Source organism: Anomalospiza imberbis, chromosome 3, assembly GCF_031753505.1.
Source record: "Anomalospiza imberbis isolate Cuckoo-Finch-1a 21T00152 chromosome 3, ASM3175350v1, whole genome shotgun sequence".
NCBI classification, from domain to species: Eukaryota; Metazoa; Chordata; class Aves; order Passeriformes; family Viduidae; genus Anomalospiza; species Anomalospiza imberbis.
The window spans coordinates 92,041,097-92,059,191 of record NC_089683.1 but is presented as its reverse complement, the minus strand read 5'-3'; the positions used below and the strand labels follow the sequence as shown (position 1 = coordinate 92,059,191).

The 18,095-nt window shown below is 48.7% G+C and overlaps 1 protein-coding gene across 1 annotated transcript in view; it reads left to right on the top strand.

Annotated features, from left to right (window-relative positions):
* Positions 1–1,583: 1,583 nt before the first annotated feature.
* Positions 1,584–18,095, top strand: part of VASH2 (vasohibin 2) — a 34,298-nt gene continuing 17,786 nt past the window's right edge. Inside the window, exons 1-3 of the mRNA XM_068185719.1 lie at positions 1,584–2,123; positions 7,171–7,259; positions 9,596–9,652. Coding sequence (XP_068041820.1) covers positions 1,818–2,123; positions 7,171–7,259; positions 9,596–9,652 — 452 coding nt within the window. The 5' untranslated portion in view covers positions 1,584–1,817. The remainder of the gene's footprint in view (positions 2,124–7,170; positions 7,260–9,595; positions 9,653–18,095) is intronic.

Here is an 18,095-nt window from a genome sequence, read left to right as displayed (position 1 = left end):
TTAGTTCTAAGATCCAGCTCTGAATGATTTTCAGGCTTTCCCCTGGCTCTGCTCCAGTGAACTCACAGACTTTCTTGGCCTTCCTTTCCTTGCACTGCCTTGCCTAAGCCTCCCTTGGCTCCTTGAGAGTCCTCTCCTCTGTGTCTGCAGCCATCTGCAGCATCTCTGGTTCTCTGTTTCATCATCTCCCATTGGGAACTCATCTTGGTGCTCTCATATCTTGCTGATGTTCAGCATCATCTGTGCTCCAGGAGAGACTGTGCTTCCCCTGGGATCCTGCTTCCAAGCCCACCAGGGTGTGTGTATGTGTGTCGTCTCTGCCCAGCATGGAGGCACATTTTCCCTCCAACTGCAGCATTTAATTGATGATTAGGGATATGCAGACACAGTGGGGACAGTGAAGACTTCACAGAAGCTCTAAATCCACTCTGACCTTTACCCCTTTACCCCAGATTGTGTTGCCATTTACACACAGAGCCCCCACATTCAGCTCGGAGGGTTTCCTACACCAAAGTCTCTTGGGTTGAAAGCTGACACTGGGCAAGCCATGTAAGCTGAAGCCCTTGATTTGCTTTAGCTGATGGAACAGCTTTTCTCTGTCCTCCCTTCTGTTAAACCCCCTGATGAGATTCTGGCATAGCATGTGGCCAGGGGACAGCAGGGAGGATTTACTGGAAGGACTCACAGAGACATCGGCTCCTGTGGAGAGTGATTAGCAACTCAACATACACTCCTGGCTCCTGAGAGCCTTCGGGAACCTGATTAGGGCACCGCAGAAATTTATTCCTGTCTGGGAGCAGGGGAGATCAGAGCGGCAGCAATATCTGAGCGCATTAGCAGAGGACGGGAGCAACGTTTTTCAGACTATTTGTATCTGATGGGGGGTCACTCACAGCTCTAGGAGATGCATTACTGACACTGTTGTGCTTGGTATGAAAAGCTGAAAACTCCTGTCCGAGCGTGGCCATAGCCGTCAGCACAGCGGGCGCTGGAGCGGGCAGCACCGCCGGGGCGGTCTCTGCCCGGGCCTGGGGCGCTCCTCTGCCCGCCCTCACAAGCGCCTGGTGCCTCTCTTCGGCAGCGCTTTGCCTTCAGGCCGGGATCTCGCTGCCACCACCGCACCGTTGAGCGCTTGACAGGGGATCTTCCAGCTCTGGGAAGAACGGAACAGCCCGGCTCTCTCCGAGGAGGACTTCCATCCTCCGGCGTCCATCACGCAGTGGGCACCGGGACGCACAGCTCGGCGCGGGCTGGACTGGGCTGGGTTCGGCTTGGGGGGATCACCTCGGCTCGGAGGGGCCGGGCTCGGCTCTGCTGGGTTCAGCTGGGCCGGGCTGGGCTCGGCCTGGCACGGTTCGGCTCGGCTCGGCTCGGCTCGGTTCGGTTCGGCTGCGGGCGAAAGCGCTCGGACTGCGCCGCCCGGTTGCGGTGTCCCGAGCTGTCCGGCAGGGGGCGCCGCCCGGCGGCGGCTCCGCCAGTGGCGGCCCGCCCCGCCCCGCTGGCCCCGCCCCTCTTTGTTGCGGCGGCCAATGGGGGCGCGTCGCGGGCGGGCGGGCGGGCGGTCGCGCGGTAACGCGCGGCATGGCGCGCGGCGCGGGGCGCGCCCCCTGCGCGGCCGCGGCCAGGGCCGGGGTCGGGACGGGGCGCCCGGAGCGAGCGGGCCGGCGTCGCTAGCGAGGGACCGCCCCCGCCCAGCCTCCTCCGCACGCCCGTCACAGGCACACACACACAGATATACATAAAGAGCGGCCGGGCGGCGGCGAGGCCGCGGGGCACATCCCGGCAGCGGTCCCGGGCTCGGGCATGGCCGCGGGGCCATGACGGGCGCGGCGGGCGGCGGCGGCGGCCGCGGGAGCAGCCGGCGTGCGGCGGCCGCCAAGGAGGGCGGCCGGTCGCGGAGCGCCCAGCCGCGGGCGGCGGGCGGCGGCGGCGGGAGCGGCGGGGGCTCGGAGGAGGAGGAGCAGGAGCAGCAGCGGGACGGCGGCTCGCTCTTCCTGGTGAACAAGAGCGGCTTCCCCATGGACGGGCAGACCTGGGAGCGGATGTGGGGCCACGTGGAGCGGGTGCACCCCGACGGCGGTGCCGTGGCGGCGGCCATCCGGAGCGCCGCCCGCCTGGCTCGGGTAAGGCGAAGCCGCCGTGTGTCTCCTCGTGCGGGAGGAGCGGGTGACACCGAGCCCGAGGTCGGCGGTCCGGCGGCTGCCGCGTTCTGTGCGCGTCGAGCGGCCGGGGAGGCTCCGGGGCCGGGTGGGAGGGTGTGACAGCGCAGCCCGGAGGATGCTCTCGGGGCACCGGGGAGAAGGATGGGGCATCTGCTGTCCGAAAGCGCCCAGAACGGGGTACGGGGGCTGCGGGGTGCTTAGGAGCTGCAGTGGATGTCCTGGGGAACAAGCAAGAAGAAAATTGCTCCTTTTAGCTTGGGGAGAAAAAAGCAGAAAACAAGAGTTAAAAGAAATCTTCAGTGACTGAGTGAAGCACTTCGTGCAATTTAAAGCAGATTTTTCTTTTCCTTTTGGAAACAGGCGTTTCCTTAAACACAGCGTTGCTCCTCAAACGTAACAAGGGATTTAAAACTCAGACATTTCTTTTCCAGTATGTGGAAAGATTCCAAATGCTTTTGTCTGGTACGTTCCTCAGTGCAAGCCCCAAATAGCTTTGCCTCACCCAAGTCTTTTTCCTCCAGACAGCAAATAAAATGTTGATGTCTGCTGTTGTTCCAAGGCTTCTCGACACTGCTGCATTACTGATCACAATGTCTTTAACACTCTCTGCTTTGGCAGACTTTGAGCTTGATTCACTCCTCACATCAAGCAGCATTAATGTGAGCTGACCGCTGAAGTCTGGGTTGGTTCATACCCCTCTGCGTGCTGGGGTGAGATGGTTGGGCTGCTGTTGTCATGGTCCAAGCTGTCAGTGATACTGATATGAACCATATGCCTGTTCTTTTCTTGGAGCAGAGAGGAGATTCTGTGCACAGGGAAGTCAAAATCTTATTGTATAAGGCTGTATTGCGAAGGTGCTTGTCAAATAAGCTGCGGGCTGAAAAGGCCTTTCATCTCTCTTCTGCAATGTTCAGTCCAGTGCAGATGCAAAAAGACGATCTCTCTCCACTCTGCTCTCCTTGTGCTGGAACCAGCCTTTGTTTGGATGGGGAAGTATATCCAACTAAAGAATAATCAGGTTATGCTGAGTTTGTGGTTCCTTGGTGTGGTTCATCTTGTACTTACACAAGCACTTGAGGTGGAAATGAAGGGGCAGGGACTGGGCAGAACTTCTTGTTCCAGCAGCCTGACCAGCTTATGCCAGTCTAGATGGCCTGCAAGCCCATTTAGTATTAAGAGATGGCAAAGCATGCGCTAGACTTGACTTTCATCCTTTACTTCCCAGCTCCAGAGCATGTAACTTCTACTGTGACACTGTGACTGAGAAAGCATCTGGTGAGAGACATGCCAGTGGCTGCACACTGTATTCCTGTGGGAATGTCCCTGAGAGCATTGCCCATGGCTTCTTCCTCAGTGCCACAGCTCTGGGCTGACTCTCTGTAGCATGTGTGTAAGCTGGGCAGAATAAAAATGTTTTGAAATCTACCTGGCTAAATCATTTGATGATGTTGGTCAGTGCCCAGTGCTGTAGGAATTGTACTCCTCCAGTACTGCCCAGAGGTAAAATGCCTGTTACAGTGATTAGTTTCTTCAGGGGCTGGACGACCTGGTGCCCTCTGTGACTAAGTAACTCTTGCTGGCTAAGTGTGGGACTTCTGGGGTCAGAGAGTAGTTTGAGAGCTACCTGGTCCTTATTAGGGCCAACACAGCTCAGGTGAGCAAATGAAGGTTAGGAGCTGGGTTTTTTTGCCACAAAGTGGTAGTGGATTACCAAAGTTGTGATGGTGATTTCTGGGTCAGAGTAGGAATGTGAGTGGAGACTTGTATGTGTCACCCTGCAAAAGACCAGGTACTGTTGTTTGGGAGTGATGAGGGAAACTTGTGCCTGTGAAAAGATGATTTTAATCTGTTTGCATTGCTAGTTGGTTCAGGCTGAGTGAGCGGCATGTGCAACTGCTCCATTTCTGCATGAGATCTGTTCTTAATCCCTGGTGATGGGAGAGAGTTTTCATCCCCTCTCCAAGAAGCTCCACTTGATTGCTCTAATCATCTTGGCATTAGTCTCAGCAGTCATACACTCAGGGTGGTAAGTAGCTTCTGACTGTGTCTGTGAGGTTGCCCTTACTGGAACAAATGCAAACTGCGGAGGTGCAGGGCTGCGTCTCTCTTGGGAAGCGCAGAGTCCTTGCAAAAAGCTGGCTTGTCTGCAAGGGCAGTTTTGGAACCTGTGGGATCCCCCCTCTGACTGTTTGCTTGAGCTCTGGGAATAGTGCAGGCTCACAGTCTGGAAGGGCTGTGCAATCCTTTACCTGTTCTGTGATCTTAGAGGTACTTGGAGATTGTAATAAATTAAACCTCTCAGCAGCTTTGAGGACTCTTGCCTGTCAGCTTCATCCATGCTGAGTAACAGAGTGCTTGCAGGGGAAGATGGTAGAAAATGACTTTCTGGTCATTAAATGAGACAGTGGAATCGGCCAAAATGAGTTTCACACTGGATGTCAGTGGTGAAGTGAGACTACAGCATTTCCAGCCATGGGATGAGTCTCTAGCTCTGCCACGTGGTCTTGCACTGCAGCAGCTCCACTGTCTGAAGCTGCTGTTCCTTGGAAAGACTGATAAAAGGTCAAGGCTTTTCATCTGACTTGTCTCTGAATTTCACTTGCTTTACAAATTCATGGTCTGTAGTGCTGTGTCTGCATTTCCTCTTGCCATCCATGACCTCTTGCCTGTTCCTTGCTGCTGTGGATGTATACCAGGAGCTGGAGGGCTGCATCCTCAATCACAACAAAGCTGTACTTCACTTGTGTTGTGCAGCCCTGGCTTCTGCTTCATGCTGGGTGGGTGCCCAGGATCAGTCCTCCTGCAGCTGGGGCAGGAATCAGGGAGGGAAAGGAGTGGGAGTGGTGTGTGGCTCCCCCCTGCCTGGCCTGGCTGGCAGCATGGTGTGTGTACTGCCTGCCCTGCACTGGAGAGAGGAGAGCAGTGCTGCCCTGTGTGGGCTCAGGCTTATGGATGCTCCTCCCTTCTTGCCTGGGATCTGGAGGGGCTTGGGTCTCTTGGCCCAGCAGGCCTGGTAAGGTAACTGGAATATGTTCTAGCCAGTGGGAAAACCCTGGCTCTCTTTTCTGGGCTATGCTCTGGTATCCGACATGATCATCCTCCTTGGATAATGTGATCACCTACCTTGGAGATGGGGAGCACCTCACTTGGAGAGTGAACCTGTCCCCTCTGGTGAGGGTGGCCACTGTGGGTTTCAGGAAGGGCTGTGGCCGTTCACACTGGTGCTATCCCCATGGGATGCTGTCCTGGGTCCCACAGCAGGGTGAGGGCTGGGAAAAGGATGAAATCCCCACCTCTGCAGCAGCCAGGCGTCTCACTGGCTGGGGCTCTCATTGCCTCCGTGTGTTGTGTAAGTGCAATGCATGCACCTAGAGCTTCTGTATCTTTGAAGCAAAGGGCTGAGTATATTGGAGCAGAAATGGCCACCCCAGGAAGGTGTGGCAGCCCTGCCATAATTCCCTTTGTCAGCTCCTTGCTGCTTCTGAAACTTGAATCTTATCAGGTGTGTGGAGTCCAGATCTGCTTTTCTGCTGGAAGGGACAGGTGAATAATTCATCCAGCTCGAAGGGGCTGGGTGAGAAAGCAACCTGTGGAACCAAGAAAATGCCACTAATGAAGAGCTTAGGCATGAAAACCGTGATTAAGAAGCACTAATGAGTCTTGTTCATAACTCCCACTGGTGAGAGGAGAAAGCCCATGTGTGCTGGCATGGAGCACTGGGATGGCGGGGGCGAGCTGGAAGCCTTGCCATCTGCTTGCCACTTACAGTATGTTTCTGTGTGCCAGTAGTGTGGGAGTCTCTGGTTTGGTGTTTCCCCCCACTTCTCCAAGGTGTATTTACTGTTTCACTGTAGTAACTTGCTGCATATAGTAAATTCTATTTTGTTGCCTTGGGATTACCACTGCTCACTCTCTGAAAGCAAGTGCAGTCTTAACAGAGGTGGGAACTGGAGAGGAAAGTCTTTGTGCCAGAGATGGCCCCATACCACCTGAACTGGCTGTTCTTATCAGTAATTGCTGACTTGAAGTGTATTAAGGACAGTGATATGTCACATTATGAGCTTTAAACTATGGTTATGACAATATGTTCCCACAGATGCTTTTCTTTGCAGCTTGTCACAGCTGCCCAAATTGCTGGTTCCTGAATTTGAATTGGTATTAATATTCAAATAAACTGCTTCGTCCACTGTGTGAGAATTGTGCTAACTTCTTTTTAGCCATGCTGCCCACTTTAATATCTGCTGACCCCATACTTTGCAGCCTCACCCCTGAAATAAGTGGACTTGGGACAAGGCTGTGCTGCTTTCCTGCATGGCTGCAGGCTCAGGAGCCAAATAACTGTGGGGATTAAAGGTGGATTGAGGGCCTGCCTTCTTGAAATGCTTAGGCACAAGCAGATGTCTTATGAGATTTTGGAAAAATCCTATTATGTTGCCAGTTTATATCTTTAAGTGTCTTAATGTCATTCAATATTTGGGTCCCAGGTGGTCTTCTAGGTGCTGTGCTCTCCCTCCCCAGCAAGCATGCTGCAGACATATGGCAGATGGGAAATTATGCAGCCTAGGATCCTTGTCTCCTTTTATCTTTCTCCTCTGGTAAAGGAGGCCAGAAATTAGAATTGAAATGGCTTCCTGGGGGAGGGAGAACAGCAAAGTCAGTACTGGGACTCAGCTCATCCAAACTGCCCTGTGCTGGAGGGGAATGGGAAGCATAGGCTTTCTGTGCTGGACTGCCTGCCTGCATAGGGTGGTATCTGGGGGATGCTGGTGGCTCTGATGATCAGCCTGCCACGGCCTCTCTGTGCAGGGAAGGGCTGGCTCTGCTGCTGGGGCAGCCCCTGTGGTCAGCAGGATGACTTTGCCTGATGCTTGAGTTCACGTGGGGCTTGAGCCATCTGTGCTGCCGCGTTGTGTTGCACTGAGCACGTGCCACTGCTCAGTAAATCACTTATCTGCTCTGCGGGGAGCTGTGGCTGTCTAACCTCTTTATATTTTTTTCTTGTGTCCAGCCCTCAGTGCCGCCAGTGCCAAACTACAAGCTCTCCATGTCAATCCCAGAGTGGCTCCAGGCAATACAGACCTACATGAAGATGCTGCAGTATCCTTCTCGAGTGTGTGGTCTCCAGAAAGAAGGCTGACTTGTGCCTGATGTGAATTAACAGAGCTTTATTGAAGCTTTAGCTTCAGTTGCGAGGGCTTGGGATCATTTGGGGGTAAAGAGACGCCTCCAGGGATTTGTGATAGCACCAGCAGCAGCAGCTTGTCATAGCAGTCCTCTGGGAGATGTAATTAACTTTAAATTATACTGAAAAATTTAACCGAAGTGACATTGGTGGGAATAGAAGTGCTTATTTTGAAGTTGATGTATGAGGATATTATGATCGGCTCACGATGCCTGGAGAAATAATATGGCATCTTCTCATAAAGCGACTAAGAGAGAGCCAGTGTTGTGGCAAACCCTTTCTCCCTCTGCCTTAGCAGCCCCTGTGGGTTCCCTGAGGATTGCTCGTGTGCTCAGCCTGCAGGGAGTGCTTGTCACTAGGGTGACCAGGCACAAGCAGCTGTCCTGACCCCAAGGTGGGCAGGCTTGCCTGTGACACAGGAACAGACCAAAGGCATCTCCCTTCCAGGTGTTCCGCCTTGCTTGGGGGATTCATCAGGGATCTACACATCTGTCTAGCCTGTGTGTCGCTGCCCCAGGCCCAATTCCTGCCTTTCCATCGCTGACGGATAATTTCAGAGAAGGCTGCTGACCCAGATGCAGCTCTTCTGTTTTCCTTTTTTCCTAAACTCTGCCTTTTTGTGTACGTGTGTGTGGGGAAACTGGGGGGATGAGGAATGAGTGTAAAGTGCTGGTAAGGATTAAGAAAGGGTATGGGAGGCAGCTGGAGGACCATGCAGAAATAGCAGGTGTGGTTAGCCTGGTGGGGAGTCGTGGTTGGGATCAAGGCAGCAGCCGGGTCTGGAGCTGCAGCAGCTGCCGTGGGGAGGGAGGCTGGGGCCTGCCTGCTCTGCAGGGGGATGGTGCATTTCTCTTCTTTATGGCAGCCACTTGGCCAGGACAAGAGGCTTCATGCTTGCTGGGATTGTGCCAGAGAGGATACCATGTCAGACAGAGCTCCAAAAATTACATTATCCTCCACCTGACCCCGTAGTAGTTCTGAAATCCTGCATTCTGCTACATGGCAGGAGCAGGCTTTAGGCACAGGGTTTGGATGTGGGTTCGGAAAAGCTTCAAAGTGGGCTGGGGAGCAGTGTCTGGGCTTCTTTTGAGGGCTGAAAGAGGATGTGTGCTTTGTGCAGAGCACCCTGAAAGGGCCTCATGAATTAGTTTTGAAGGCAGGAGGGAAGTAAAGCCTTGTTTGTGGAGAACTCTGAACTCTAATTGAAGTCAGTTCAGAGCATCCTGGTGAGAGCTGGAGTTTTTATTTAGGCTATGGTTATACATCCAGCAGCTGTGCTATTTATGCCTTGCAAGCAACTCTTAGCTTCCATGGGGTCACCTGCTTGTGCCCTGGTATCTGCCTTTGTATCACCAGATTTACTGGCATGAACATTCTGATGGGAATGTAATTTGGGTACTAGGTTAGGAAGGAGATTCAAGTGGAAAAGTAACCTATCAAAAATAAAGGCAGTGTGATTTTTTTTTTAACAAAACTTAATTGTGTTTTTTGTTTTGTTTTTGTTTTCATTGAACAGATTGTTTTCCTGGTCTGAGTTATTGTGTTGCTGCTTGAACAGAAATGCTCAGGGAGTAAGGAATAGGCTGCCTCTGGTGATGCTGCTGTTTGGCAGCCTGTGCTTCTAGGCAAGTGGTGCTGAGATTTGGTTGATTGTCTGCTGGCATCATTTGTGATGAACTTTTCTACTGTTAGTGTTAGCTAATGACCTTGACTTGCACATAGCTGGTTGTTTTCATTTCAAGAGCATCATATTTTTTAGAGAATGGTTTATATTTTCTAAGTGTGAATGGTACACCTGCAATGGTTTTGGTTGACAGGTCACAGGTGAACCATGAGGCTGATGGAGCTAAAAGACTTCTAAAGGAAATAAAGTTTTTTCAGACCGTGGATTCTGTTGATTGGTTTGGGTAGGCTATGAAAGCTTTCTCTTGCCCATGTGTGAGACTCTTTCAAACTTGCAATCTAGTGGAAAAGAGAATTTATAGCCTTCAAATGCTGAATTTGAGTGTCATTTTAGATGGCCAACCTTAATACGTTACTCTGCACTTAGTGCTGATAATAGGTCGTATAAAAAGACAAGTGAAAAGTTTTGCTTTATTTCACATGCCATGTGTTTCATATCTGAGAGTCAATGGTTTTTACTGCCTGTTTTGTGTTTCCACAGGAACTCAGAACTGAAATTCACATTTTCAGCAGTGTTATTTTATTGCTTGACTGTTCAAGTTACTTTCCTTTAACAGACAAAATACAGATACAATCACACAGGAACACAGTTCTTCGAGATCAGAAAAACCAGACCTCTGAGTGGGTAAGTGTCACTGGAATTGGTCTAGTGCCCTTGTCCCTGATCACCTGGCATTCAAGCACTGCAGCACCATGGCATGGGAGGGCTGTTTCCACTGTGTCACAGCTCCTGTGGCAGGGCCAAATCTGCCTCTGTTGCTGCCTTTGTGAGGAGTGTCCCAGCTTGCTGTGAGTGGCAAAAGGACCATCAGAACCAACGAGTGGAAGGGCTGTTCTTGCTCAGCAGCTGCGTGGGAGCTGCTTGGCTGCAGGCCAGAGCTGCGTGCACAGGGGTGGGAAAATTCTCTGCTTATTGGTGTTACACTGGGAGGACTGGGCTGCTTTTCTGAAAACTGAGTAAGTCCTGATATTCTGGTTGTGCTGAAAGGCTCTTTGCAGGTGGTAGGAAGGGATTAGCTGTGTGAAATGCAGCAGGAGTTTTGACATCCTGGGCACAGTAGTTTTCCCTGGAGGCTCACAATGGACTGCTTTAAGTCATGTCTGTGCTTCTGCCTTGCTGCTCATCTTGCTGTTCCATCCATGTGGTGGGCTTATGCTGGTTGGTGATGAGTTGTGCAGTGCAAGTATGAACATGTGCCTAGGGAGCCTGGCAGCAGAGAGCCGGGGTCTCTTGCATGTTAGAACTGCATCATACTTAGGACAGCTCTTAAACAGAACCTAATAAATTAGCAGGAAGTTGTTGACATTATACTTTTATTTTAGGGTGAAATTTAGATAAGCAGAATATAATTACTACCGTAGACTGGTCTGTCTCTAGCTCTTCCCAGCTCTCTGTCATTAAACCAATTGTCCCTCACTCTAAAATTCCAGTTCCCATCTCAGCTTTGTGCTTCAGGTTTTCATCTTGCTGACAGCAGTCTTTCTCACCTCCTTTTTCTAACGTTCACTGCTCTGGTAGAACTAGTTTAAAACAAATCTTGTGCCTTGAATGATAGATGGGTTTACAGAAGCTTAAACCAATTTTCAAGCTGCTCACTCATTTTTAAATTTGTCCCATTACTTTTTTCAAAGGAAGTGAAGGGTGAAAATGAATTATGCTCAGCACTTACCACTTAAAAGGTCTTTGTCTTCCTGGGCTGGATAAAAGCCTGGCTTACGAGGATGGTGCTCTTTCCTAGAAGGGAGCAGATACAATGCTTGCAGCTGGAGATGTGCCTGTGGCTTTGAATCATCTCCCAGGTGGAGCCTTTTCCTCTGTTTATCTGCCTTAGTGTTTGCTTGGGGGCAAGTATCTGACTCCTCTCCTTGTTACTGCTTGGAACTTCTTGGAATGGGGTGTCAGGAGTTCTGTGGAGTTAAGGATGGTGCCCCTGGAAATGTTCCAACCCCTCAGGGGCTGCCAGCTTTCCAGGCACAGTTGCCTGAACATGGTGTGTGCTGGACTCAAACAGTGTAAAGTCCTAAGGCCTGTGCTGCTTTGCTCCTGGATTGGGTAGATGGGAGTGCTGGGAGGAGTGGAGCTGTCAGGAGCATGTGTTGCTGCCTGGATCCTGCTGTTCTGCTGTAGGGCTCAACACTTGCTTGATCTTAGTTTCTCCAAGGAGAAGGAGAACGGATGCAAGGCTGTCTGAAGTTCCTGTCATTTTTATGAAACCAAAATTCCAGTTTTTATGAAACTTACAGTTTCTGGTTTAGATCTCAGATCTTTAAAATTTACCTGGCCAAGTCAGGAGGATGAGACCAGACTATTTTCCATGGTCCCTACTGACAGGACAAGGAGCAATGGGCAGAAGCTGGAAGTTCCATCTAAATATGAGGAATAAAAGGTTTACTTTGAGGCTGACAGAGCACTTAAACAGGCTGCCCATAGAGGTTATGGAGTCTCGTTCTGTGGAGATATTCAAAACCTACCTGTGCAACCTGCTCTAAATGAAACTGCTTTAGCCAGGAGGGTTGGGCAGATGGTCTTTGGAGGTCCCTTCCAACCCCAGATTTGGTGAATCTGTGTGAATAATGCATTGAGGTGTGCATGAAAGCTTCCCTTTCCTTCATCTGTCCAGTTTTCATCAAAGCTGAAAAATCACCTGCACCTCCAAGTTTTTTTTTCCTGGGAGGTGTGTTCTACTTCACAAGAAATCTGCTCCCAGCATGGCAATGACAGGTGTCTTGTGCTGAGGTGGCAGGAGCTGCTCTGAGCAGTTTCTGTGGTGTGAAAGGCCTCACTTGCTGCAGCACAGCGTTTGCAAGTTGATCAGGCAAAATGCTGAAGGCCTCCAATTGCCTCTGGCTCTTGAAAAATGAGGCTGCTCCCAGAGCTTTATTGACACTAAACATATTGCTGATTTCATTATGTGAGGGCTCAAAGCTAGTGAAAGTATTATGAGATCTTTGGCAGCCTCTCTTCATGACAGCAGTGGCTGGACACAAAGAAGCTGAGTACTAGATGGAAATTGAATATTCATAAATTCATGTCAAAGTGTCCTAAAGCAGCTGGGGCATATTAATGAGTTTTTCTATTATGGAAGGAGGACTAGATATTGTAGAGATTTACTGCCAGCATCAGTGTGATGTATGAGAAAATAAAAATGCGTGGCTGAGTGTAGGAAGAAGAGCATAAATTATCTATAGGAGCTCATTAAGGGATATAGTCTTGTTATAACTCAGTATTTACAATCTCTTTAAGAAAAAGTCACTCTTATTATCAACTTAACTTTTAGAGTGCTAGACCCCACGTGGATTTGCCTAGACTACAGATAACACTTTTAGAAAAGCTACATTTCTGTTAGTGTAGCTGTGCAAGTCAGGGTGGCAGAGCTGTGAACCTGTAAACTTGGTGTGCTGTTCTTGTTGTACTGGCAAACTGTGTCTGAAAATGTGCCTGGGTCTCACCTCTCCTGAGTTGGCTGTATTTGCATAAAATCCAAATTTATGGGTGTATCTACATCCACTGTAGGAGTGCTTTGCTAATATAGGTATCCTGGGACAGTGCCCTTCACAGGCTTCATGATGTAACTTTTTGTACTAAAGAGGTAAAGGGCACCCTGTGAAGTTCAGCTCTGCTGATCCATATGTGTATGCATGTGATATGGATGTTTCAGACGCCAGTAGAACTGGTTTTCCTTTTCCCATGCAGGATTATGCTGGCAAAACCTTTATTAGTCTTTTGTTGGTACAACCAATCTGATAGAAATGATACTTTTGACTGACATAGTAGTTATTTTTAAAACTTCCAGGCTTAGATCATGTAAGAGCTTTAGGAACTCAGTGTATGTCTGGATATCTAGTAAAATCTGTAACTGTGAATTCAATGTCAACAAGCTGTTACTAGTGGATTTACAAGGAGAGATAAGCCCTCTGGAAGCTTCTTTTCTGGGATGCACGCATGAGGCACAACGAGAAACAAATCTTTGTGCTCCACAGAGGATCTGGGGAGGTGCAGTATTGTACTGTTCCTTCCAGTTAAGTGCCAGCTGAACAGGGGGACCTACTAGTGAAGCAGAAGCTGATGTTTGGATATGTTCTGTGGTCTTTGAGGAATTGGAGCCCAGAAGCTGCTCTGTGAGGAGGGAGAGACATTCAGTGGCAGCAGAGATAGAATGTGCAATCAATTGCAGGAAAGGAGCACGATAGGAGCTGTCACGTGGCAGCGATGCCACCAAATAACAGGGAAGGGGAGATGGGAAATAATACTATTTCCACACACCATGTTATTAAGGAACACTGATGGGGCTGTAAAGAAAAATGGGCTCACAGCATTTCCAGACAATAGACTGCAGAAGGCATTTGAACATCTGCTTCTCTCTCACACAAAGGAGGATGTTACAGATACGGTGTGGTGTTCAGCATGTGGGGGAAATGCTTTTGCTGTTGAAACACTGTTTTTGAGGTGATTCACAAGATCTGTATCTATCTGCTCTGCTGTTTTATCTCCTTTTGCTCCTGCTGGTGCCTTTCACTTCTCTATTGGCTTCATTATCATGAATGAAACTGCCAGGAGCCTTATAAAGACTTGGGAGAGGGAGATTTTATAGACCTCATGCAAATACATGGGTCTGTGCAAGGAAAATTTTGTGGAAAAATGTGCTGGAGGATCTCACTAATAAAAAATTTATTCTGTCTTGTAGGAGTCTTTCTGGTGAAGGTAAAGGGGAGCATCTAAGCTGGGATGACCATGACTAAGCATGGTCATCCCTGAAAGGACTCCAGTGTGATCGGTGCCAGCTGGTGAGATCCTCCAGTTTTGGGCATGCTGAATGGTTTTAAGATTTTTCTAACCTGTATATGAAATTGGGTGCCCAAGTGAAAAATCTGGAAGCAAAAGGAATTAGTGTTTCCTATGAGCTGTATTTAGACACTGCCATTTTAAACAGAAAGCATCCTAAAGTGGCAAAGTCAACTCTTTTCAGGGCCTCTGTTACTGCAGGAAGCAAGGGAGATAGTCCTGGCTGGCTCCTGAAAACACTGAAAGAAATTGGAATACATTAACAAGGAAGTATCACTATCTGCCAAGGACTAGGTCTTGAGGGAGGAACAAGCAGCCTGTTCCTCTTGGCTACATTTGTTAGAAGCAGAAGTGTTCGCTGTGGTCTGGAATAGAGATCTGCCTGGCAGACGTCAGAGAGGGGTGTAAATGCCACAAAGAGGGGAGCAGCAGGGTGCTTGTCTTTGACTGTAGCAGTCTCTCCTGAAGAGATGGGCTGCCCCCAATGCTCACTGGAGTGTGGGGAGGGGGTGACTGGGCTAATTCCCAGCTGTCTGATATAAGACTGTAAAGAATAGCTGTATATGTGGACTCTTTTCAGGCAACTGTCAAGATTTAAAGAAAATCCCAGAAGCAAACCCTGCTAAGGCAGGGAATTGAAATGCTTGATGCTGTTTAATTCTTTTCCACCTCCCTTAAATCTCCTTTCACAAGTTTACTTGCAGACTTTCTGGTCACTATCAACATCTTAGTGTGATAAGAATTTGGGAGTGAGGGAAAGGATGAATCAAAGAGCACCTGTAATGAGCTGTTCTCAAATGAGCTGAATGCTCTCTCATTTGCCATAGATCCCCTAGAAAACTGACAAGCAGCCTTCAACCCTTAATATTTGTGTTAGAGAACATGGGGAGGGTGGGTGCTGGGGAAGTCAGAGATAGCAGCTTTTAAAAAGAATAAGAGAAAAGATAAGTCTAGGAACGTCGAGTTTATCTGCAGTTCAAGGGAAGGGAAAGGCAGCATTAATATTATTGGGCACTTTTAGTTTCTGAGAATTTCCTTCTATCAGCGTGTAAGAGCTTTTGTCAACAAGGGAGACGACGTGGATATGGTAACTCCTTGTTTTAGTGTGGCTTTTGATAAGGCCACATCTTATCTCTGCAGATAAGGCAGGGACCTTGAGTCTAAATAAAACTATTTAATGGAAGGACCCAACTTGGTGAAAAGCAGCCCTTAGAAAGTGGCACTTTACCACTCTTGCCTAGCAGAAATTGTCAGCTGAGGTGTGCAGTGTCTGTCCCAGCTTCGTTTTTCCTTAATGGTATGGGAAAGACTAATTGTTTGCTGATGGGTGATTTGCAGTCCAGGCTGGACAAGGTGACAAGGCTTTGAACAGTGAGACTGGGATATTCAGAGTGATCTCTTGGGCTGGAACAAACGGGAGATAATTTAGTGAGGGCAGATGTGTAGGAGAGTTTGGGAGTAGCTAGCTGTGGAGAGCAAAAGGCTAGTTTTGCAAAGAAGCAGCTGAGCTTAAAAAAAATAAAAGAAACCAAATAAAATTCACCAAAAAAGCCCAGCCAAAAAATCCCCACCCCTAACAAAAAAACCTCCCAACCAACCCACAAAAAGCCCCACCAAAAACACCACCAACAACAAAAAACTGCAAAAAGCCACCAGAACCCCATTCACTGCAGGCCAACAGGGAAAAGCCAGCAGCATGTTGGCTTGGTTGCAAATATGCACTGAAAGATGGATTCAGAAGGAAATTGGTCTGTTTATACTGTTGGCTTAGCCAAAGGACTGTGAGAAGTGAGTTGGTTGAAGGGATTCCAAAATTGAAAGAAATGTTATCCTGAAATCATAACCTCAGGGGGAGTGAGGGAGGAATGAAATAAAAATTGGTGTCTGCTTTCTCATTTTTACAGAGGAGAGGGTCTTTTGCATATCCAAATTCTGTGGCAAGAGGAGAGATGATGAATGGTCTCCATGCCCACTGTGGAGAGCAGAAATAGCTCCTGATTTGATTTGCAAAAAGGGAAGGATTTAGTTTAAACATTAGGAGACCTTCTTAGATGCAAGGTTAAGTATAGGATAGATTAGCTGGTGGGTTCCCAGGCTTTTGGGAAGCCAGTTGAAAGCAGACTGAAAAATAATCTGTGGGGAGTGATTTAGATTTGGCTTGTGCTACCTTGGGTGGAGCAGTGGCTTGGGGATTCTCCAGGGGCTCTGCTTCCAATACAAACACAGGGTTTAGGGCCATGCTTTGACTCAAGCTTGTTAAAAGTGGCAGAAAAGCTCAGTGGCTCTTGAACTGGGTCACACACATAAACCCTGCGGTCCATGCTGTAAATGCAGAGAGAAAGCAAACTGTTTGCAGAGCACTCCCCAGGACTCCTGGCTGGGTGTGTGTGAGGGCACAGCCTGCCCCAGAAGTGCAGGTGGATGCTGCTTTGCTGACAGCTGCTGGTGCCTCCTGGGTGATGCTCCCCTCGCACAGACCCTTGTCCCTGTCCTGCTCCATTGGTATCTCTGAGCTGCCAGGTCCCACTGCAGCTCCTGGATCCAGGTGCAGGTTGCTGTGTGATGCTGGCCCTGCCCCTCAGACTGTGTTAACCAGGCATGCTTGGTTTGTGTCACACCAAATGGCTTGCAGGTAAATGGTTTTACAATTCAACATTTTTCCTCATGATGCACATTCATTATCAGCTTTTTAAAAAATTTTTTTTGGAACTCCCATGTAGTTAGAAGATGGGAAATCCAGTGAATTATCTTGTTTATGGATACCTCCCATGCCTCATCTGCACATAACAAATCTGAGACAGAGACTGGGCTTTGCAGTGGCCACTGCGGTGACCAGTGGGAGCCTCTGTGGGCAATGAAGGAGCCCCATTGTGTGCCCTCCCCGGGGCTGCTCTGTGCTTCCAGCAGTTCTCTGGGATTCTGTGCCTGATTGTGAGTGTGGAGGAGGCAGGCAAACTCTCATTAGTCTTCTGTACTGCAGGCAGGGTGTAAGGGGTGGTTGTTTATAAATGAAAAGATAATTTCTAACTTGGATAAATGGGACATGAAATGGCTGTGACAGGCTGTAATAGCAGTGGAAGCTCTGTTGTCACTTGGATTCAACACCAGGTTTAAAATGCATGAGGTGGATGAATCAGAAAGTGGGGGAAACAGACTGATGGTTTCAGATGCATATTTTCATAATCTTCTCTAATACAAATATTTTTGTCATTTAATCTTGTTTTTCCTTAGAGTAGGGATCTGTTTACAAAGCTCTTCCCAGAGAAAGGATGTGGATAGAGAAGACTGAAAAATAAAAGTTATCCTTTGGCTGAGTTTTCAGCTGTGCTTTTTTGTGGGGGTGGTTTTTAGGTGTGGCAGTGGATGTGGTTCTTCTGGCCTTTTTTAGGCTGCTTCCTTTTTTTTTTTTTTTTTTTTTTTTTTTTTTACCAAACTGTCCAGGGTTTCAGGATCTGTTTGTGGAAGGGGATACCTACTAGGCCAATAGTGCAGTGTCAGTCTGGCACAACAGCTTTCTCAGCTGACCTGAGGCTGCTTGTTGCTTGTCACAGTGTTGTCCCTGTCAAATAATTGTACTCCAGAGATAGTGTCTAGATTGTAACTAAACTTTGGGAACTTGCAAAATCCTGGGCAGGCGTTGTTTCCTGCACTCCTGCAGGAAATTGTGTGGATTTTGCCACTTTACCTGTCCACAGGAGATGTGGAGCAGCAGCAAGTCAAAAACTCAGTTTGCAGGGATGTGGAGTGTCTGAGTTGGTAGAGCTTTCTGCAAAGCAGGTTTTGATAAAAAGGCAATAAATTCTGGTCTGCAGCTGTAGCTATGAGATTATGGAGGCATTTGTAGCTTTTAGGGGGCCATGTAACCATCCTCTCTCTCCTGGTTGGTTTGTTTGTTTTTCTTCCAGAGGAGAGCCAGGGTTATTTTGAAAATAAGCTAAACTCAGTCTTGCTCTAGGGTTTCCATGACTGCCAGCTCGTACAGTTCAGCGGGGCTTTGTGTTACAGTCTGAGGTGATGCTCAGGGAGTTGCTGTAAGCTGCAGAGAGGACTGCATTTCTCCCATTCACCTTCAATATCTTTTTTTTTTCCTCTTTCATTTTTTTCCCCCACAGTCATCCTCCAGAAGTTAACCAGACTCCAACAAGTCACTGAAGGGGAGAATCAAATTCCCCAGCTCTTGCTGAGATAAGAACTGGAGGTGCCTGGCTTTTGTTGTGTGAGAGGACCTTTTGATTCTTGTTAATTGCTCTAGCTGGAAGGACTGAAAACTGTTTTGTTTCTGTTC